General features: G+C 42.3%; 1 protein-coding gene across 1 annotated transcript; it reads left to right on the forward strand.

Annotated features, from left to right (window-relative positions):
* Nucleotides 1-1,324: 1,324 nt before the first annotated feature.
* Nucleotides 1,325-23,773, forward strand: mntb (MAX network transcriptional repressor b). The gene is made up of 6 exons (XM_036587836.1): nt 1,325-1,740; nt 7,478-8,147; nt 9,196-9,237; nt 9,865-9,976; nt 19,376-19,568; nt 20,679-23,773. Exons 1-6 carry the CDS (start codon nt 1,668-1,670, stop codon nt 21,335-21,337), a joined length of 1,749 nt encoding a protein of 582 aa, XP_036443729.1. The 5' UTR covers nt 1,325-1,667; the 3' UTR covers nt 21,338-23,773.
* Nucleotides 23,774-24,257: the final 484 nt, after the last annotated feature.

Here is a 24,257-nt window from a genome sequence, read left to right on the forward strand (position 1 = left end):
GTCATGACGTCGACAACACAAATATAGCCATTTTACTTACTATTAAAAACGACTACATGTGTCTTCTGAGTTTTATATACAACACTGATAATGGTAAAATAGTGTAAAATCTGAAAAAATACTTTGTTTGGGGGCATTTTTTCCTTACAACACCCTGTGGGTACCTCTACAATATCCCAAAAAAACGCTTAGACCAAACTAGGTTTCATCTTAAAACGACCGTAAAACACGCCTCAGTCATCGGGGAGTATATTTGTAAGCAAGGTAACTTAGAGGTATTAAACTCTCCAGATGTCTGGTTCCTGTCACCACCACTGTGAACAATGCTGACTCGGTAAGTTTATCTAGAAACAAGCATTTCGCACCAAACATCTCTGAATAACTGTTTAAATCTTAGTCGTTGAATTATTCAGAAATGTTTAAAAATCTGTCAAATCCCCCTTTAATAACTGAGGGACCACCACTGCCATTATAATGCGAACCGAACTTAATCTTCGTTACCGGCTCTGCGTTCAGGCCAAAGTGTTCTCTCAGAAATTCCAGACTTGTGAGCCAAGCGTGTGCTAGAGAGAGAGAGAGAGAGAGAGAGAGAGAGAGAGAGAGAGAGAGAGAGAGAGAGATGCAGTGTCTAAAAGCCACAGCACTCACTGTACGCTAACAGTGGACTCACCGCACCCTTTGGTTACGCAACAAGATACGAAGTAGTAAAGAGTCAGTGCCCTGGCAGACCACGTCAAGAAAAAAATGTCTCCCAGTTTTTTTTTTTTTTAATCATACTTTCATATATATTTTAGCCTCGGTGCTTTTGAACAATGTATAAGTCGTGCCAAAAGTACAACGCTGACTGTTTTAGTCACTAAAACGTCAAACCGCCTGGGCCGGCCTGCCGGTCCCTAACTGGGTTACTCACTCCGCTCCGAAATCTCTGAGCGGTTTAGCCGTTGGGCTGTTGTGGGCGTGGCTGCGTAGAATGATTGGCAGCTTCCAGCACGGCGAGGCCACGCTCACGCGCTCGACATGCAAATGAGCCGCGCTCGCGGCCTAGCGGGCGCCCATGTGGACGGACACCACGCCGTGTTGTTCTCCACGCTCATTGGCTCGCTCTCATCGACATGTTTTAATTACATGCAAATATGCTGCAGGGAAGAGCGACCGCGAAGACCTGGAGACTGGAATACAGGATCCGGTCTCTCAGTCACTCACTCTTACCCCGCATTTGGACAGGATAAACGTTTTTGAAGTACACATTTGGCTCTGAAGCGACATTTGGAAGATATTTGCCGAAAGATAACAGCGCTGTAACTTTGTTTCACGTGACTGTGTGAGTTATAAACTCCTGATCCGGCTCCGTTCCGGAGAGGCGCGCTCTGCTCTACTTTTCGCTCACTCGTAGTATCGGGGAGGAGCCACGGCCACAGTGGGCGGAGCCCCAACGGTCTGCCTTCGACTTGTTGTGTTTTCTGTTACTCGCATCGCCATCTTGTTGCAAGTCTAGTAATGAGTGTCTGAAGGGTTTTTTTCCGTGTGGATCTCCGGATATTTTATGACCGTCTTCGGACCCCGCCGGGTTACACCACGACAGAACGAGCTCGTACGTCCGCGACAAGGGGGACCTCGCTCGCCATTTTTATTTCCTTTGGGGAGACCGCGCTGTATCGGTGTACGAGATGAGTATCGACACGCTGCTGGAGGCGGCGAGGTATCTGGAGTGGCAAGCCCAGCAACAACAGATCACACGTGGTAAGGCGGAGGGGGGAGAACTGGGCTTACCGGCGAGGGGGTTTCACAACACGCACTCAATAAACTACTGATGAATTACAGGAGCATCTGTTCGGGCGAGTTCGCCGGAGGGGACGAGGCTGAAGTCGGCTTCTTGTTCGAATGTTCCCGTTCCACCTTAAATGGTGCAGCAGTTATTATTAACATGCCTGAGGCGCCAGAATGTAACTGCTGCACCATTTAAGGTGGAACGGAAAATTCGAACGAGAAGCCGACTTCAGCTGGAGTAGGAGTAGTTGTTTGCAGAGGAAATGCAGGGTTGAAAAGCGAAAGCGTGTGTGCGAGTGGAGTCGGGCTGAAGGCTGGAGTCTTTGTGTTGGAGTGTGAAGAGTGCTGCTGGCGGCTGCAGCAACCAGCCTGCCAGCCTGCCTGCCTGCCTGCGCGATTAGGACACATTTCGCTCACTTGCTTTCCGGGTTAAATCCAGTCTATATTTAGTGCGCTACTATGCGCGCTGCGGTGGGCGGCTGCATTTCTTCTCCTGGATGGAGGGCGCGCACTCTTCCTCGTCTTATTTTTTATTTATTGTACATTTTTTGGACAGCGGAGGTGGTTAAACACAGTAGTATGTCTCCACAGTTTCGACTATTTCACATTCGTAAAACAATTTGGATACAACAAAGATAAAAAAAAATCCTGACTAAATTTAATGGCTGAAATGTTTTTTTCCGAGCTCGCTGTCCTACTCGTGAGTTGAGGGCACGTCGTTGCTGACTGCGTGTTGGGCGGTGGCAACGGAGCGGAGGCTTTATTTTACATAATGACATTGCCGAGTAGAAATCTCCTGACTTTTCGAGTCTCGGCCAGCCTGCTCTCTCTCTCTGTGTCTCTCCTGACCTTTCAGCGCAAGCCTACGCATGTCTGCGTAGCTTCTTTTTCTTTGTTTTATCGTGGAATGCTTTTTATTTCGACTCTGTTTTTATCGCTGCGATCTGGGGAGTGGAGCTTTTTTTGTTTCGTTCTCGAGGTGACGTGTCACCTAGACCACGCCCCCGGCGGATACCGCGTGCTGACGCTCCGCCCCCTGCAGCCACGTGCGCGCCAGACCTTCCCTCCTCCTTCCTACTCCTCCTTTGGGTCACAACGGGGGAGAAAGTAGGGCAACACCCCCCCACCTCCTCCCTCTCTCCATGCAGGAGTTATATAATGTACATTTTTTCCCCTGCATAGTCAGAGTAGAGCTGTGCTAGTCAGACCAGGTCTCTGATTTCCTTTTCTTTTCTCTTCAAAACTGGAATAATCCTCTCTGTATCCCTGTCATCGTCGAGTATCGTGGAATGAGTATTTTGGGAGCAGTCTCAGATGGGACCGCACTCCAGCCTTCTGCTCCAAACAGCCCAGTCACGTCACTCTAAAACGGGGTGTGTCTAAGGAGTGTGCCTAGACCAGACCGTCCCACTGCCTTACGACCGCATGTGTATAACTTGCCACCCATAAAAAGTGACCATCCCGGTGGCCTAAGAACTAGTCGGCAGACCCTGTTTGTATATCCAGCAGAGACGTTTGCGCAGGGCCTTATGCCTTTGTACAGCTTATACAAAGCCTGGTTAGGTTTCAACTGGTCATGGAAGCTGTTTGGACTTTGTCCCCCCCAGAAAAAGGAGCAAGAGTTCGAGTTAATGAAGTTAGGACTGATTACGTACTGGTCTGTGTCACACATTGCCTTGTGATATTATCAACCGAAGATAAGCCTCGCAGTTGGGAATGTAGTTATAGATTGACACTTACAATGTCATGAAGCAGACTTTATTTCAGTTAAGTAACTTATTCTTTATCATATTAGTTGGAAATTATCTTGTGCAGCTTACTTACATTGTGGTCCCTTCCTGTACAGTGTGTTTGCTTCGGAGCCTTGAGGCGTTTAGCTGATTGTTTCAAGGCCAACATGTAAGCGATTTTGTTCAATGTAGCGATTTAGCAAGCATTTTTTTCCTATCCTGCTTATCGGTGCAGAATACCTCAAAAGGCACTTTGTCTCCCATATTAGACTCAGGATTGAGGGAATCTTTAAAGTACTTGAAGTACTCTGACCAACGGCTTGTTTCATTCCAAAGGGAGAATAATTAGTCTTGTTTAATTGAATTAGTTTCAGTGCAGTGTGTGAAACCTTTATCATTGTTTTCATAGTTTTTGAAGGTATTTTTAAATGTGGCACTGCTCTCTGTTTTTTGTCGGTTCCAACTTGCCATACCCCAGAAAAAACAAATACAGAGATATATTGTGTATCGAAAAAATGTCTTAGTATTGTCATATTTTGTTTTTTGAGTTCCACTGTTACAAATCCTGTTTTGTTCTGTCTAGGTTTAGACTTAATCTATGTACTGGGAAACCGGCTTATAGCTTTTTAGTTAAAAACTGGATCAAACTTTTAATGAAACAGCTCTAAAAGATGATCACAGTTATTTAAACTGACTGCAGTCATTTTCCACATTAGATTTCACAGTGATATCAAGCTGCAGCAAACCAAAATGTAAGTTAGGTTTGGTGGGTTGGGACAAGTAAATAAAAACAAAAGAAGGCAGTTTGCTTGACTGCATATGATTCAGTGTAACTGAGACATTTGTGCGAGAGTGTGTGTGCGCTCCCAACAGTGTAGTGTACCTATTCGATAGTACTACCTGTGTTAGCCACCTAGTTAACACAACATAGCTGGGACCTAACATAGCTGGGAAACACCTGACTAATAAGCCAACTTTTGGCATATAATTTAAAAGTAAAGACAGTTAAACTCACAATTATTGATATGACATTTGATCATCAGCTAAAATTTCATAATCCTGACAGCCCTAATCAGATTGTTCTCTATTTTGGTCCAACTGGCCTCTATTAAAAGCATCCACATAGCAGTAAACATCATCAAAATGAAACATATATTAGCTCACCACAGTGTTTATCTTTGCACTGCATTATGCTCATTACGTTGCATTGGCTGCTGTCCTCCTTTTTTTATTTGAACTGTAAATGCTATTGTGAGGGTTTTAGCAGTAGACTGACTCGGAGCATCTACGTGCAGCTAGGCCTGTAAAAGCTTTGCGTGGGTTCCTGCTTTGTTCGGTGCGCTCTGCATGTGTGAGTAATTGCATGTGCTCTGGAGAAGAAGGGAGGAATGGAGAGAGGGAGTTTAAATGGCTGCATCCTGTTGGCACATTTTTTCCCTGACTCACAACAGGCTATGTAATCTATGTCAGGAGACCAGGCACCACTGTGCCAGAAACACATGGCCATCGAGAGCCGTGTTCACCTCTTGAGTGTTTTGTCCCTCTGACCACAGTGCTGTCCATCTGCTAACTGCGTATTGTAGTCTCCTTCACGGGAAAGTCTCTAATGGAAACTCCAAACTGGGCCATGCTCTCGTTGGCACGATACGGTGGCTGTACATACAGCTGTGTAATGGTTCTCAGCGAGGCCCCACGTGAGAGTGAATGTTTGTTCAATGACGTTGCTTTATTTGCCAGTTCAAGTGAATCTAGGAGTCTTATGTGGAATCTGTTCCTGGTTGAAGTGCATCTGGAAAGTGTAGGCCAACCTGAATTAAGAAGACATTCCTGAGAAGGGCTTGTTAATCAGCTGATCAGTAGGATCAGGGTTGTAAGTAAAAAGTCAAGTTTGCAGAGTAAGAGGAGAGGGAACAGTTTTTAACAAATGTAAAGAAGCCCTTCTCACTTTGGGCTCCAGTTCTCCAGCTTTACTGAAAAAGTCTTATTTATGAAGAACTCCCCATCCTGTTACGGCAGGAAAACACCAAAATATTAGGGTGGCATCTACATGGGAATTGGGGGCAGATACTGATATGTGATATATTTTTTTTTTTTATTGCTGCTATTGCCGATAAACATTTATAAAATATAGAAACTTGGACTGTATTCGCTTGGATTTGCACTACATAGAACTAGAACTTATTTGTTGAGAGTTACAAAAGCACCAAACCGAGTAAAAAACAGATGTTTCAGTGTTTTAAGCAAAATGCTATGATTTTCATAGCAGTGTTCATCCCTACGAAACATGAAGGGCAGACTATACCAGGATTGGAAACCACTAGTGTAGCCTAACTACAGCGTCTGTGTTCAGTTCTTTTCACACGTGAGAGGCTGCGTTTGTATTTCAGCGTGCATTCCCTTTGCTCAGCGTGCTTGTAAAGCTTGTTCTGTCCTAACCGCTGACTGCTAGAGAGAGGGAGGTGTCTTTTGAGTGGGCACCACACTGCAGTCGTTTTTTTGACGGACAAGGATTCCCATGTGCCTGACTGTTGGTCTTCCTGCGTCCATGGCAACTGCCGCCTCGCAGTGCCGACTGCATTAGCGACTCGGAGTGGGATGTGGTTGTGCAAGGAGAGAGAAGCAGCGTAGACACTGCAGCACTGGATCCCACCTCGTGTCTCATAGCGCTGACGACATCAACTGCAAGGTTCTTTGGGCATCTGCGACGCCCCTCTCCCCTCCCCCCGTTAAACTCCCTCCCAAAGAACAAAAGCAGTAACCCTTGAGGCATCAGGTACAATCCTGCTGTGTGGTTCAACCTGTCAATCACAAGAAGACGGCCAATCGAAGAGTCTGCCCAGGCCGCAGACGAGACGCTCTGGCCCAGCCTCAGATTCCCCTGCTTCTTCTGCAGGCTGCTGAATGACGTCAGGGCTCCAGTGCTGGAGACTGAGCCAGACCACTACCAGGGCTTCTCTCTTAAAGAGACAGAAATGCATTCCTGTTCTCAACCCTCATCCCTCCCTCGCTAAGCCAGGAACCTGTCGCTGCAGTTTGCCAACCAGACCTGCTTTACCTGTTTTAATGCCGGGCGATGACTACACGTTTGATTTCCGGCAGTGTTGGAGTCACTTTTCAGTTTTTCACGTCCAGATTGAGGTCCATATGGTAATTCAGTCCTGAACCCCTACATCCAGTACCAGTTAGTATGGCTCAGTCTGCAGTAGACTCTCTTATCTCATTACTTCGATTCCAGTCTGAAGTATTACAGCCAGTTCACACACTTTCAAGGACGTCATACTCAGCTTTTACTTCTTTCTGCCTAGTGGATGAGCAACACAAAAAGATAGGTTTGGTTCATAAGAGGAAGGACTTACTTGTGTTAAAGGGACAGTTTGGCCAAAATGAAAATGTAACCATTGCTACATCTGTTGTAAACATGCCTGCTGTCCTCTTACAGTGGTGCCACAGTACTATCTAATGCAAGATTTCCTTATTTAAAGACTAAGAAAACCCCTTCTGATGGTGCATATTAAGCTTGGAAGAAAATTTTGAAAGTAGACAAATGCTTTTGGGTCAGGCTGTTTGTTTTTTTTCGCTAGCTGGCTAATTCTTAAACATATTCCTTTAACACAGAAAAAAGTTTAGCAACCAAATGAAATGAGGTTAGTACAATATCACCAATACCAATAATATCACCACAGTCTCTTGATCACTAGCTAGCAGTAAGGATTTGTTGAGTACTTTGGTGGTGCTTGCTGGGTATTGTAGTGAGAGGACAGTGAACAAAAACACAAACTATACAAAATCGTCAGTTGATGATTGCTGATGAGGCTGCACTACAGAATATTACGTAACACAGCACATAACAAATGCAAGACTAGGTGTGTACTGTCTCTTGAATAAAGCCTTGCGTCACATATAAAAATGACAGTGTAGACCACTGGTTCAGAAAGAAATTAATCTGTTGTATACCTGCATTGTCCTTTGTGTCCTAATAGAAGAGGAGGAGCGACGAGAGAAGGCCCTCCTGTCCCGAGGGGCTGAGCAGAAGAGGCCTGAGCTGCCCGCCCCACCGGTTCAGGCTGTGCAGATCAACCATGTAACCTGGGCTGAGGAGACGCGGCCAGAGCCCCAGCGCCACCACCACCAGCACCATCCCCCTGCGCCGGCTCCGCCCCCTCCCCCCCCCCAGACGGTTCCCATCACGGTCATCCCCATCCCCATGGTTTCAGCTAACCCTGCTGCACCCCCCCTACAGGCCACACCAGCACTCCACACGGCCTCCCCCATGCCAGTGGTAACTCCTCTGGCTACTGCTCTGTCACCTCCAGCCACCCCTCTGCTCAGCCCCACGGGGAAGGACACCCACTCTCCCCCTCAGCAGCCACAACAGCAACACAGGCAGCTGCTGAGCCACATTAAGGCAGAGGCCAGCAGCTTGCCCCAGTCGGGAAACAGCCCTAAGCAGCAGCCGCAGGCCCTTCTGCAGCCGTACCCCGCACCCATCATCACCACTCAGGCCCCAGCTCCAGGGCAGCACGCCCTGCTGCCACAGCCTGCTCTGGCCCAGCCGCAGAGCGCTCAGAACCAGGCCACACAACCTGCACGGACCAATGGCACACCGCTGGAGGACGCCCGCAGTCTAGAGGGGAAGAGGCGACCTGGAGGGTGAGAACATCATTTTATCCTGTGTATTTATGTAATGTACACTGCTCGTCAAATATTTAAGGACACCTTGAACCGATGCTTTACAAGAAATTGGCCACTTTAACTTGTTTAAATCTGCCAGAGCAGGAATGCCCATGTAGGCCACAGTGAAACGTATAAGCGTGTATAATCGTAGCTTTCTGTGTGTTACTGTGTTGTCTGTCACTGTGTAAAAGATGCATGAGTATTCCGTTATTGCTGCATGTACTGTGATGTTTTATAAGTGAGCAGGCATGCTCATTCATTCATTATTGATGTAGGACGTATTCCTATTCATGTGTTGTCTTGTTTTCTAGATTGCTAAATAAAAATCAACAAAAGTTTTGCTTTCAGTGTTAGAGATCATGCTTACATACCAAATAAATGCACAGGATTAAAGGAGAAGAGCAGATTAAACTGCACAAATAGCATCTGTCTAGACAACTAAACACAAAAATCTCACAAGGTTTATTTTGTCCTTAAGGAGTGATGACATACCCTGTGCATTTTAATACCTTGTTGGGATGTTGGTATTCACTTTTTAAGTGTTTACACATTTCAGGCTAAATGTTTTATCTTCTTTTAACGATAGATTGGATATGAAGCCTGTCAAATCGTTATAGAGTTATAGGCAAAATTTACTCTTCATACTAAGGAAATGATTTGAACATGAAGCTCGGTAATGCGAAATATACCCAAAGTAATCGCAAAAATTTTAGCAAACCTTAACAGCTTTTTTTTTTACGCATCTGAAAAGTTACAGTGCTAAATTTCCAAAGAAGCCGAAGGAAACTTGATGGGCAGTGTAGGAACGGTTAGTCATTTTTTTCTGCTTCTTCTTAGGAAAGATTTCGCCACAACTCTTTGTACTTGCTCTTAATGTGTAGGATGCAAATTGCAGAAATGGAGACTTTTTTATGAGCATTTGAAATATGCCTGAATGGAGAAGCCTAAGAGGGATTGTACTGCCCTTCATTTGTTTATATTTCAATCCAGTTGTAACCTAAATCAATCAATCTTTTGTTAACAGAGCTGGAACCAGGGAGGTGCACAATAAGCTGGAAAAGAACAGGTAAGTAGACATTTATTTATCTTTAAATGTATGTTCTATAAATCATCATTTTCAGAACAAAATTTTACAAAACTAAAATCTCCAAAATGATAACTTACAGGGGAATAGAAAACATTCTTAACTTGTAATGGAAGTTAATGTAACCATATTTTTAAAAATAATTTTGGACCATTTCTATTGTTTTTGTTTGTTTGTTTGTTTGTTTTTATTATTATGACACAGTGTAGATCACACGTTTATCTAACCAAAGGTTTAACTGTTTACCAAGTCTGGAAAGAATTGGATACTGCAAAAGAATCTCCACTGAAGTTTTCCCTGTTAACCTGATTTTGATCTGGACTCAAAAAAATAATCAGCCTACATTGTACCACAATGTACCTGTTTATGAATTTGACCCAGAGTGTTTGTACATGAAAGATATTTATAAACATGTGAGCTATAGGAATGATTGATTTTGGAGGCTATCTTTATGCACCTTCTCACTGCATAATGCCAGCATACTGTGCTGTGATATCTGCCCTCCAATGCTGCCACTTTAACTCAAGCATCAAATCGCATTTCATGAAGGCCTGGTCAAAACAAAGAGCAAATGAATCATTTATGATCTGCTCTGTGTGTCTGCCAAAGACGAGCACATCTGAAGGAATGCTTTGAGACACTGAAGAGGAACGTCCCCAACGTGGACGAGAAGAAGACGTCAAACCTGAGCGTGCTTAGAAGCGCCCTGCGCTACATCCAGGTAGGAGCTGTGACCTGCTGAGTGCACTGAGTGGCCAGGAGCTTTCGAAAACTTTTGTTCACATTGGAGGATCATAAGGATGGACAAAAAAACATTACTATACTTGATATTTTCGTGATACACAGTTTATATCACAATATTTCATTTTTGTTAAAGTTTGCTAACAAGCTGGAACGAGTGAAATGCAGCAGCAAAACAGTAATGCTAAAAAAAAGTTTAAATGTTTAAAAATGTTGTGTTTAAGTAAACATTTGCTATAATAAACTATTTAAGGAGTGTTAGGAGGTAAAAACCAAACAACTGGTAACAAATACATTCATAAAACAAGATAAATAACATGACTTAACAAATATCCGGCTACTGATAACTACGTAATTTGTATAGTTACCCTGTTTGTTGTTGTTTACAGGCTCTTTATAAATAGTGTAAATCTTTCTCTTTATGATATAAGTAGTTGTTCAGTGTTGAAGTATTGGTGATACCCATAATATACTCAATCGCATGTCATACTGCCTACCCCTTAAGGAACATGATTATGCCTTCTCAGTTTGGAGATGCTGTCACACAACAGGGAAAAGACCTACTTAGTGCCAATAGGCTGTGATTCAGGTGTTAAAGAAGGTGGGGATGGTGACAAAAGAAGGAGCTGAGTGAGGGTTTAGTACTGCGATATTGAAGCCGCTCTCAGTTTGCTGTGCTGGCCCGAAATGTGTGTGAGGTAGCAGATTTCCACGACTTTTTTTAATGCACTTAATGCCCTTGGGGTGAGAGTAGTGGATATTGTGTTTTTGTGGAACTCTGATCTCGTCCCATTTAAAGCGACACCGGCTTGGACGCGATTGGATTAAGGAGGTTGTTGTTGTAAAGGTTAATGTTTAAAACAGTGAGTGAGATGGTGATTGAGGGTCAGATTGCTGGCGAAAGGTGCACGACTGACCTGAATTGTCTGAATTGAAATTCAGATGTGATAGATAGGGGGAAAAAGAAAAAATGTTGAAGGGCCCATGTCATGGAAAACCGAACTTTCCTCACATTTTGAAATAAGTTAGTCTGATGTAGTATGCAAATTCTGTTTAGGTATCAAGACGTGCTGTTCTCTCCCCGGGTGGTCCATGGATTGACTCTCAGTTACAGAAACCGCCTGTTTTGACTTCATTGTTTCTGTGATGTCACAAAAACCAGTGCATTTATATTTATGCGCATGTTCAGCCTACAGTAGTTTAGATCTGCCCATTTTTGCTGAAGTTACAAAGTTTTTCAGCCTGGGCAGCTTTTTGAATGAGGCACAAAATAGGGCAGCCAGTCAGAACAGAGCTAATTTACATATACTGGTATTAAATTCCAAGAAATAAAGGGAGTTTGGAAAATATTTGTGTAGAAATGTACCATGACTGTTTTGGTTACATTAAACCAAACATTGTTAAAAGTGGTGAAGTGGTTGAGGGCAGCAAAATAAAATGAACATTTAGAAAGTGATATGTGTACACAAGCTTTTTTTTTTTTTTGAGTCAGACACAGGATTGTGATTTTTAAGCTACTTTCACTTGTGCGCTCTCTCTCTCTCTCTCTCTCTCTCTCTCTCTCTCTCTCTCTCTCTCTCTCTCTCTCTCTCTCTCTCTCTCTCTCTCTCTCTCTCTCTCTCTCACCCTCCCTCCCTTTCTCTCTCTCCCTTCCTCTTCAACCCACGCACTCTCACACAGCCAAAGCAGTATTGGCAGAATAGTGTCATAGGCATATGCCACAGTGGTCTGCTTCGATCCTCACAGGGAGACCTTGCTTAGTCATTATGTTTATCAGGCCGTCCTTCTTTCTCCCTTTTTTTGCACCTTTAGTTGTCTTCTTCTTTGAGCTGATGGAGCTTGTGTTAATCCTAGTATTTCTGTGGAGATTGTACTGAATGATGATAATAACGGGATGTAACGTAGAAGTCGGAGCGCGATACAGGTGTTGATGGGTAGACATTTTTTTCATGGACTCTTACACAGTGCATGTTCTTTAAACTTGACTCTAGTAGTGGCTGCTATACCAGTCAGAACGGTTATATCAGTATGCCACAAATAAGCTATGATAACGCTGCATATAAACAATGCACACCATGCTAACGTTTTCAGCAGTGTCTGATGGTCAGAGGGACGAGTGAACGGGACAAATGACTTTGTAAGAAATTGCTTTCTTTTTGTTCCACCTTAAATAGTGCAGCAATAACATTCAAGCAACTGTACAGGTGCCAGAATATAACTGCTGCACTACTTAGTAGAAACAGAAACAGGACAGAAAAAAGCTGCCAAATGAAAAGCCACCTTCAGTTTTGTAGAATATCAGATGTGAAACAACTGTTTTTACCTATATATTGTTCAGTTTTGTTTTTACTATTTTGCACAATAAAACTATTTCAGGTTTAGTTTGGTTGTTAAAATTGTTCTTATCAAAAGTGAAGGTACATCCCAGAATAATAAGCCACAAATAATCTACAAAAATAGGCTTACATAAGCATCTAAAAAAATACTGATTTTAAAAGTAATGCTAATAATATTTTGTTTAACTTAATTCCAAATCTAAGCGTTTATATGATATTTTAAAGTTAGTTTATCAATAATATGTAATATACAAGGGAAAAAAAAGCATTCGTAGGCCAGGGAATTTAGGCCACGCACCGACACAATTGCATGTAATTACATTACATTCTCCTCTACTAGCACTGAGCCTGAGATTCTACTGCTCTCCTCCCTCTCTTGCACGCTCTCTCTCTCCACAGCCCCTCCCTTGCGCGCTCTCTGCCTGCTCCCCAGTCCACGTGAGGCATGAGCACATGGTGAGCGCGAGTCCGTTGACGTCAGCCTATGCTCTAGACAAGCTCCGCCCCTCCCTCCTTCCCTCTTTTTCCCTCCCTCTCTCTCTCCCTCCCGCCTCGCCTCTTGCTGTGAGCGTGCCAGACCTTGGTACACACCGTGCCGCTGTTGCACATGCTTACTGGCGCGTTGACTGAAAGCTGCAGCCTTGTTAGGGAGAGAGTGAAAGCGTGCATGCAAGAGACGGCAAAGGCCGATGAACCCCAAAAGAAAAAAAGATAATGGCACTTCTGTATTTTAGCGAATGCTAGTGCTATTTTAAGTTCTCATTCATTTGCTAAGATTGTTTCTTCACACACCCCTCCCTCATTGGCCAACTCGATCTGCGGTGTGCTCTTTCCCCGACTACCCTTGTATGAATCTGTGTTACCAAGGAGATGGTGCAGGGCATGACTGGTGGTCAGTGAACAGCGGGGAGTCCCTGGCTGTGCTGTTTTGCAAGAGAACATTTACTGTTGATATAATAATCCCAGTTCTCCTTGTTGCAGTTCAACCATCTGCTCACACCATGGATCAGTTGATTAGCTGGGAAATAATTGACTAAAGTAGCTTTCATATCTGCCGTTCTTATGGTTAGACTCAGCCTGAGCGTGAACTCTCAGCAGCACTTAACCATATTGTTTAGATGATCATCCCAGCATTGTTAACATGTAGCTGCCTCCTCATATCTCTTTGTTTATAGGAGCGCTGAATTTGTTGTCACCAAGGACAAATCTTTTATCTCTGTGGTGAAAGACGGGGAGAACACAAGGGGGAGACTGTAATTACATGGGAAGAGTGGAGAGGATGGAGGGAGTGTATTAAAAAGTGAAAGGGGAGGGGAAGCGTCAGAGTGTGGAACACGCCGGAGGTCGTGTAATCCAATCACATTAGCCGCACACGTACAGTTCCGCCTTCCCCCGTCGCCACGCTGCTCCTTTTCTGTTCCGTTGCCAGGGAGACTGTGCCGGGTTCCAGCTGTTGCCGTGGTGATGTCCCGTGGGACTCAATGATGCTGTCTGGTCGCTAGCTTGAAGACAAAAGGCTGAGCGTGCCAAAGCTGACGCGTCCAAATGCGAGCGTGAGGCCACCTGACGCAGCCCAACAACCGTGATACATGCTCACATCCTGTCTGTGCATCAGCGTCGGCCATCTCGGATCAAACTGTGACCAGTGTGACATATATATAACAAATTTCACTGCCAAATCTCTCAGTGAGGCAAATGGTTAACAAGTTATATCATCACTGTTTCAAACAAAACCTTATATCTCCAAAAAAGTGCTAGCTGGGTTGGTCTGGGCATCATGTGGCCTGTGATCTACATGTGGTCTGTGCTCATACCTGTGCTTAAGTCTTTGTGTTCTGGGGGTTTTGGTGAAGAGGGTCAGTTAGTCACACTACCCACTACTTCATGATGCCCATAGCAAAAACTCCTATCATACTGCATGAGATTGTGTAGTGTTGACTCTTGTGTTCTGCACGAGAGCCAGCAGGTGATTCTCTTGGGGTTAAAACTGTACTCTGACAAGCACTGTGCAAATGAGAAGTATAATTAAAAACGTAATCACCACGTGACGGCCAGTGTTCATGCTGTGACAATCATCAAACTGTATTGCTTCGTATTTAGCAAAATCAGTGTAGAATAGCTTCCCTACCTCAGCTCAGGAGGTAGAAAATGAAAGTTGCTGAAAACGAGTCAAAATGTTGCCCAGTAGAGGGGCTTTTAGAGTTTCCTCAAAAATCCATCCCGTAGCTCAGTACTGAGAATGTTTAGTATATTGATGTTTCCACTGAAGCTCAAAACATAAAGCACTAAACTATGTTCAACTAATGGCGATTCGGCTTGTAGAAGCATTTCTGACTTTATGCTTAAATAATAAGAATTTCTGACAAAAGCAAGCACCCATTTTTGGACAACATAGCATGACATGATATAAATTAGGAGTAAGCTGTTCCACTGGTGTTGATGACAGCTCACATTGTCTTGTGGTCAGTTACAGTACAGAGCAAATTATATGATGTGGAGTGTCCAAATCCAGACCACAGCACTGCATGATGTGTTTTCCAGTACTGGATTTGGTCACCACAGATCAGGGAACCTCACATTACTCCCTGCACATCATCTTTTAAAAGCAAAATTGACTGAGAAAGCATATAAGAAATTTACAGAAATGTACAAAGTTTTCCCCTTATGCCCCTTTCTTGTTTGTCAGTTGCAAGAGAAGGCAAAACATAAGGTTTTACTTTCAGGCCCAGAGGAAAGTAAGTAATTAAATGTGTGATCCAGCAGCCACTTCCATTAGACTGCTGTTGAAACCAGAACAACTTCCACATGTTATGAAGGAGGCCTGGCTTAGCTTAAATGAAGTGTTCAGATGAAGCCTTCCAAAATTCAACCCAAATTAATGTCCTTGAGCTCAGTTGTCAGAGCGTAAGGGCTTCTATGTCAGAATTGTGTTTCATATGCATGACACTGTGTGGTCTTGTTTTGAAAATGGGCCTAGTCCTGTGCTCTGTCTCTATAAGCAGTCTACTAACTGTTAGGACATTCTAGAGTATCTTGCATGGCTGACAGAGTTATGTATATGTGTACTTGTTATCTATATTGGTACTGCAACATCAGGATTGAGAACCACTGCATTAGATAAACTGAGCAGACACACCAAGATAACATTAAAATCTGTGGCCAACCATTGCCTCTAGTCGGTCCTCGTCAGTGCTGGTTTGGCCGATTGAGCATTTTACTTTGGTGCTGGCTGTCCGCCGTGAGGGAGAGAGCTGGAATCGGTGCACGAGGAGAGAAATAAAAGAGAGCAAAGCAAGCAAATGGCACTCTCGGAGGACTCACATAGAGAACAGCCTCGTTTGTCCATGCCAGCTACACAAGTTTACCTTTTTTGCTGCTGGAATGTCAGAATTTTTAAACAGTCAGTGTTTGAATGTCCTATTACTAATGAGAATATTGTTATTAAACATAGACACATGGGAGCTCTGAATATGCTCTGATGACCAAAATACTAACAAAATAAAGCCTAGGGTACTTTCTATCATATTGTGGACTGGCTGCTCATTTTAGTTTCATTGTATAACGTATAAACATTCACGTTTATGTAGTCTTGTTACCTACCCAGCACCAAGCTAATGGTGGTTTACTTTCACTGACTGTAGGTTTAGCTTAAACACTGACATATTTTAAGCATATTTGAATACTTTTAGAATATTTACCCAAAATATATACCATCTTTCAAAGAAACATTCGTGCTTGTTGAACTATTTTGGAAGCAGTGCTTGGCATGTAAAGAAGTTGTTTTTGAGTTTTCTAAAGAACGTAAAGAACAACTTCTGTACAAACACTGAAGTTCCTGCTGAAGCCTGAGTGGACTGATAAATCAATGTGATTAGCCAGTTTTTAATCTCAGAGTCAGTAAATGCTTGTAAGGCATACTGGAACTGAACAGTCTATTCAGTAGATTTTGTAATTGGGATATGGTGAATCATTTGCTTAGTTCATGAGATGGCAGTGGGATTATGGGAGCAGCAGAGGCCTGAAGCAGGCAACAAGAGCCAAAAAAATACTGAGAATTTTGTAGCTTCATTAAGATGACTAATGAATGTTTTATGAAACATGTTAACAGAAGCATTGCAAGAAGAACTGCCAAACAGTAACAGTGTGAAATAAAATATTACAATGTATTCAGTATTCAGTGTGACTGAATGTTACTTTTTCATGTATTGTAATGGAATATGCTACCGAATACATTAAGGACAGTGTATTCAGTATTCAGCCATCAGCGATCATTAATTTGTTGATTGCAACCTTTTATTATTTTAATGGAATGTGTTGTTTGGCATAATAAGAAGGGTTGGTTTGTGTGAGCGTGTGCGTGCCTCTCATGTTGAGTTGCTGTGTGAAGAGGCTTAAGGCAGACCTACTGGCCAGACAGCCCAATCTCGCTAATCCTGGATCAAGCTTCACAAGGGCAGACGCACTGTGTGCTCTCAAACGGGCTGCGCTGTCCAGATACATTCATATTCCCTTAAAATCTGTTATATAACCATACAGAGGCACATGAATGCCTCTCTTCAGTACTATAACATTACTCATTCTCTCTCTCTCTCTGCATGGTTTCTTTCTCTTTTTAGCTTTTTTTTTTCCCTCCTCTACTCTGTCTTCCCTTACGCTCTGTGTCTGTCTCCCCTCCTTTCTACCTTCCTCTCGCCCTCCCTCTCTCTGCACACACATACACACTCTCACACATGCATAGCAACCCACGGTAACCCAGTAGGACTCTTGCTCATTTGGTGCCAAAACGGTCGTGTCGTCAGCCAGTTGCTTTGGCAGAGAGAGCAGTAGTAGGGGGCGGAGGAGGAAGCAGGCTGATAGGAGTGTGTTTGGGCCATCACGTGCACTGAGTTCTGGCAGATTTAGGGGGTGGTGGAGGGTGGGGGGGTGTGCTGGTTAAACAGCTTTTCTCAGGACAGAGTGTCTTTTGCTGAAAGCATGTGACCATATTCATTTTTTTAAAAAAGATTCTTCTATTAATATGCTTTGTTCTCTCTCCTTATTTCTTATTTATTACTTTGTCTGCTGTCTAGAGCCGCACAGTATTGACAAAATAACAGCATTGGGATTTACACTGAAACATACAGCAATTACTATACGCCTTGAAATATTAAAAAAGCACTGGTAGTCATGATTAAAGATCGGCCTGCATTGTTTAAACCAAAACTGTTACCTCCTCTAGAACGGTGATTGTGTTCTGTCATGGCACACAGTTAAAGACATCGCGACTGGTTAAAGGAATTACTTATGCATCACAGTTCCTATGATATCCTTATTGCAGAGGCTGATATAAATAAATCAACAATACTTTACATAGCCCTTATGCTGTTCTTGTCTTATCATGATCAGGATGAAATTCTTTCAACCCAGAGCCAATCATGATCTGTCAAAAAGTAAGAGAACTTAATTCATTAAAGTTACAGTTGAAACAACCATTAAATGCAGGTCAATTCTTTAGTGTCAGGAAAAAACACATTTTTTTACAAAAATAACACAGAAGCCTCAGTAACTGAATATAATATAAACATTTTCAGTGTTTAGTGTGTCCACCCATTACCTTTATTACAGCTTCCATTTTTTGGGAGACTTTCAGTTAAAAAAAAAAATCTGCAGGGATGATTTTACACACTTCCAAAGTTCAGTCTTAGAAGTTGGTTGCATTTTCCCAAACACATTCAGTGACGTTGAGGTCTGGTCAGTCCATTGTTTTGAGAACACTCACAGCTTCTTTGTTTGATTTGCAGGTTTTTTCTTTTTTGTCTATTTCCTTTTCTCAGTATTGGTTTCTTGATAGCTACAGATCCTTTCAGACTCATAGTGTTGATTATCTCCTCACAGTGGAAGGATGGACAGAAACACATGGATTTTTTCAGATCTGAAGCAAGAGTGGAGCTTGATTTTCTCCTCCCTCTCAGAGATGAAAGCTTTAAGTACAGTAGTAGTCTGATGGTGACAGTTTTGGTTATTGTTTTCAGTGCAATTTTTTTCTATATCTTTTAATAATTTTTGAACTCCAGTTTTGAAGAACTCTAGTTTTTTTCACTTTTGACTTTCATTTTCCTTATGCAGGTGGACTATCATATCTAATCTCCTCAGACAGGCCCTTGAAAAATATAATAACTTGTGCTTAATGCCCATTTTCACAGGAAATGTAATAAATGAAGGTTAGTTTCTGACTTTTGCACAGTAATGTATATAGATCTATTTGAAAAAAAAAACTTAAATAATATGTTTGTTTTGTGTTTTCTGTACTCCTGTAGAGGCGTTTCCTAAAGACTAGCAATCCCTGTGATTATTAATGGGAGGAGCTGATGAATACATGCCATAGCACTACTAACTCTTTTATTCAAATGCTCCTCTTGCCTGTTTGTGTTCCACTGTCAGCTGACCAAGAGTAAAAGTGGGTCAGCAGACCATTTGCCTGTGTGACACTTCCTCTCTTCCTCTTGCTCTTTCTGTCTTTCCTCATTGACAGTCTATGGTGCTTTTAATTTTTACAGCCAAGTTAGAACAGTAATAAAGAGGTTATGACATGAACTGCATAGAAAAGACACACCCACCGACATGAGCTGGCGCTTATTATGGCTTGCTGACTGTCAGCTGCGAGAGTAATGCGGAACTGTCCTGCAGAAGTGGTCAGACAGGTTTTCTTCAGGCGATAGCTTATTGGGTGAAAGAGAAGGCTGTTAATTCACTCACAGTAGGCCACGCCCCCTTTGCTGTTGAAGATGGGAGAAGACGGAGCGTACAGGGGGATTTTGCGTAAATAGACAGCAATAGCAGATAGACTACTGAGAGGAGGGAGAGAGAGCGCAAAGAGGATAAATAATAGAAGCACTAACCATCACTAACAGTTTAGACCTCTACAGAAAAAGTGCCAAACCTTAGAGAGAACAGAAATGTGGACCTGAAACCAAGGAAGAGAGGAATATGCGTAATGTGAAATTCACCTTATAATGTTGAGTATGTGTAAAATAAAATGTTGTTTTGATCTGTGTTTGATGCAGACGCTAAAGCGGAAGGAGAAGGAGTACGAGCATGAGATGGAGCGGCTGGCGAGAGAGAAGATCGCCACCCAGCAGAGACTGGCTGAGCTGAAGAATGAGCTGAGCCAGTGCATGGACATCATGGAGATTGACCGCATCCTCCGCCAGACTGTCCAGCCTGAGGACGACCAGGCCTCCACGTCTACAGCATCAGGTACTGACAAGCTAGAGGTGTTGCAGTGTATTGCAAACTACTTACCCTCTGAAACCGAAAAGATTTTAATTTGGCATCTATATAATATACAATGAAACTTAATTTAAAAAGACTTGTTTTTCAGATTTTCTGTTGGTTCAGTTGTCAGGAAGTGTTCACAAAATGTAAACAGCAGCTGGTGTTTTTAAATAGTGTATAAAAATAAAGCATATAAAAACAACAATCATAGAAAAAAGAGTTTACAAGGTTTTCTTATGACAGCGATGAGATATACATGCCCCTATATACAAATACAAATACAGATGTTGCTTTGTATTTATCTTAAGATAATAACCTAACATAAGATAGTTGTTGCAGTTGTTTGGTGATTGTCCTCATATTTATACTAAAGAAATAATAATGTTCTCTAGTGCTATACAACATGAAGAAAATCTTAGTACTGTGGTCATACTGCTGCATATAGTAGTTGCAATGTGCCTTGCATAATAAGATCCATCCACAGATTGCAATAAAACATCCACAGAAACACTCATCTAGACCTGTGACTAGTCAAGATGCTCATAGCACAGAGAGTAAAAAAAATTGACCAGAAATTTGTATATTGCAGCCTTCAGAGGTAAAAGTATTGCAAAGGCAAATGTCACAATAGCGATTAATAATGACTGATTGTGCAGCCCTACTGTGCTGCATTATTCATTGTCTCATCATGAAAAATTATTATGACACAATTAGGTATTATTCAATATCAGTAATGATGCCTTTATATCGAAACTGGTTCCTGAACAGTAATTTTTGCGATACTTTAAATTACAGGCAATACATGGGTGTGGCTTACAAACAAAGTGTACAGAAGTGGGCGCAATGTATCTACAAGCACTGACATAAATAAAATACATAAAGAATGTAATTTAGACACTGAAATTTGGTATTGAATGAAAGAGTTCTTCGATACTTGGTGGTATTGAAGTAGTTCAGTCAGTACCAGAAAGGTATTGAATTTTTAATGCTCAGCTCTTGACACAATTGTCATGACAGGCTAAAGACAAATGGTGGACATACATGAACACTTGAGTCATTATGTTACTAAGAAGTTTTTTCTTCCCTCTACAGAAGGTGAAGACAACTTTGACCAGGAAGCAGAGGATGACGTTCTTTCCTCCCCCCGCCCCTCAGCCGCCCGACCCCAGCCGGCTCCATCCGAGCCCCGCCCCTCCCTACCTGCTCATCTGCCCTCCTCCATTCTCCCCTCGCACATCTCTGTTCAGCACAAGCCCTCAGCCCCTGCCTCGGCCACCCTGTCCCAGCCCCAGGCCGCCGCGGTGACCCCTCAAGCCATTGCCCCGGCTCCACCCCTTCAGCCCACCGTCATCGCTCACGCCTCTGTTTCGCATGCCTCCGTCATCCAGGCCGTCAACCACGTGCTTCCGGCCGCCTCTAAGCACCTGGCCCACATAGCGCCCTCCGGTGGCGGCGGCCAGCCTATCGGACACATCACCGTGCACCCTGTGGCCCACCTCTACCCGCAGCCTGTGGCTGTCTCCCAGCCCGCCATGGTGGGTCACATTACACACACGCTGGCCCACCACCCCCAGACCCACGGCCAAGTCAATGGCACGTCAGCGGCAGCAGGTCAGCAAGGGGCGGTGGTGGGGAAACCCACGGCGGTGGTGGCCCACCATCACACAGGTTTAGTGGGGCAGACGGTGCTCAACCCAGTGACTATGGTGACCGTGCCGCCTTTTCCTGTCAGCACACTTAAGCTAGCCTGAGGCAGAGCAGGAGAAAATGAACTGTGTGAAATGTTGCTGTTTTGGGTTGCATGACATCTCTTGCAGGCCATGATGAACATCTGGATGTTCCTCATGACAGTACTGACAGTCAGCAAACAGAACTTCTTGTGCGTGACTACAAAATGTAAGAGTAGCTCAACCAAACATGCTAATGTAGCTAACAATGAACGGAAGCCAGTAGACAGAATTAGGGTGACATAATTTACATAATGCTGATTGACGGCAGTTCACTTTTATTTACTGTTAGCAGCCTTTAGTATTTCTGACTGAGCTATTGCTTTAAAGGAGTAGCTCAACCAAACATGCAAATTTGGCTAACAATTTACTTCTAGCCACCAATTAAATTAATTCACATATTGCTAGTTAGTTGCTGTTTACTTTCATTCATTTTAACAACATTAGCATTTGTGACTGCACTGCTCCATTAAGTGCGGAGCTGTAACAGAAGGGGACTTGAATGCAAATGTTTAATGCACTTACAAAGCCTAAAAATCATGAAACCCCTGGATGTTGGTTCTTAATGAGCAAATGGAGTACTCAAAACAAGGCATCTTTTCCTCCGCCTCTCCGTCCTTTCTTCCTTCTCCTCAGATCAACTAACATACTTAAACTTCTCAGGCATCAGACTTTCTCGTCCAGTCACCAAAAAAATGACAAAAATGTCAAAAAAAAACAACCAACAAACAAGAAAAACAGCAGAGACCAGAGATTTGTGGCAAAATGGATTGTTTGGCTTGCATTTGTCTTGTTATTATTGCAGAAAATCTTAGTAATAACAGACCTTAAACTGGGTAAACAGATCATATATACATAAAATAAAAATATATACATATACAAGTGCCTAGCCCCTGGTCTTAGTCCAATGGCGCCCTCTGCTGCCTAAACATGGTTTGAGCTGAATTTTCAGAAGGATTACATGTCCTTTTTTTAATCAATGTCATTTGCAGATGGTGATCATTTGCAACCAGTTGCTGCACTTCAGATATACACTGTCTGTAGAATGAAATAAAAAAAGTCAGCAACAGGAAGAGCTTTGGGAACATTCAAAGCATTCAGGAAAAGATACATTTGGGCATTTATAACCACAAACTTAATCCTGTGCTAAGAATTTCTTACATTCTAGTGATTATAACATTTGTGTTATCACTTTAGTATCAGTTGTTATCAGTGTATCACATGCATACATACAGTACCGATGTGATAAACCACTGAACTCAGTCTGTTTTCCAAAACCAAGTCTTCTAATGGACACTGACTCACACAGAGAAGCAATCCGATGTCGTCGTAGTAGTTCTAGCAGTCGTATGGATGTCAGTATATATGTAGGGTGTATGTCTTTATCTTCTTTGCAGAATATCCACCTGTTGCATGGTCATGTTTATGTGTTTTTTTTTTTTTCTTTTTAGTTCTTTGGTGTGTTTGTATACTTTGAAAAGGTGGTTTTGTATGTATGAACGTTTAGACTTCGTGAAAATCATTTTTTAATTTTAATTTATCTTCCACTTTGGGTTAATAACTTGTAAACCCACTCATGTATGTCTCAACTTATTCATGTCACACTTCTGTTGCTTCCCTATGGTACCTTCCACAGTTAGGCTAGTTAATACTCGCAGTAATCGCTTCTCTATCAAAACTCTCACCCAAGTTTTACTTAGTGTTGCGAGTGCAGCATAAGAAACCCTCCTAAAGGTAGTGCAACGTACTGTGTCTCATTGCTACGTACTATCACTTTCAACCAGAACACTGTGATGCCCTGCTTTTAACTTCCAACCCCGCTTCCTACAAAACCACGCAAGTCTGAGGCTTTGGTTTACATACCTAGATTAGAAAGACGGAATTTTGTGCTTCTGTCCACTTTAGATGTGAAATCTTTTCCCTAAATTTGGTGACCGAAAGAGAGAGAGAGACATGCTGTACTTCGTGTTCAGTAAACAAAAAAACATTAGCCTGATCTGAGTAGTTTTTTTCTTTATTTTTTTCTTTAATTTTTAATATGTCTGTGTATGTATGTGTATATATTAATATGTGATGTATATGCACGCATTCACATATACGTGTGTGTATTTTGATGATTATACCGTTGCCTGGTTTTGCATGTAGATTGCAACTTTTGGTTATTGTTGATTTCCTCCTCCCCCCCCTTAATTTTTTGGGACCATGTTTAATACTGTATGATGTGGTGGGGACCATTTAGACCTCATTCTACATTGATATTATATATAAATATATAAAAATCTGCATTTTCCCTATGGAGAAAGTTTAAGTTATATATCGCCTGTACATTTTGGGCTGCATTAAAATCTAATTGTCCACCATGTTTAAAAGAAATAACAGTAATAAAGTAATGTTGAAATATGCTAGATTAATTAAAAACCATAATGACTATTCATAATAAATCTTATGACATTTACAAAACTATTTGTCCTGTATTTTTTTAACGTTACATTATGTAATCTAAAATCTGACATTTCAAATGTCATTTTGTGTGTTCACATAGATAAAACATAAAGAACAAAAATACCTTAAAATGAAAGAATATTTACATTTCAGCATATCCATTTTGTCCATTTTTTTTATTTTTCTACCATCTTTTGAACACAGCAGCTGCTCTTTATACTGTGGGAAAATCTTATGATGAATGGACCTGTGGAAATTCTACAAAATCACTTGGAATAAAACCTCTTTACATTAACTTGCATCAAATGTTAAGAATATTTATATCTTCTCCTGTAAAGTTACTATTTTGGTGATGCATGTTTTTCTTTGGACAGCGACGATGTGGAAGCTATAAAACTACAGTGCTGTATCCAACATTATTGCCAGATAGAAATCTTTCCCTGACTTCTTTCCTTAGATTCTGTAACACAAAAAAGCTAATAACACATTTAAGAAGTATATA

Source organism: Colossoma macropomum, unplaced genomic scaffold (genome assembly GCF_904425465.1).
Source record: "Colossoma macropomum unplaced genomic scaffold, Colossoma_macropomum, whole genome shotgun sequence".
Taxonomy (NCBI): domain Eukaryota; kingdom Metazoa; phylum Chordata; class Actinopteri; order Characiformes; family Serrasalmidae; genus Colossoma; species Colossoma macropomum.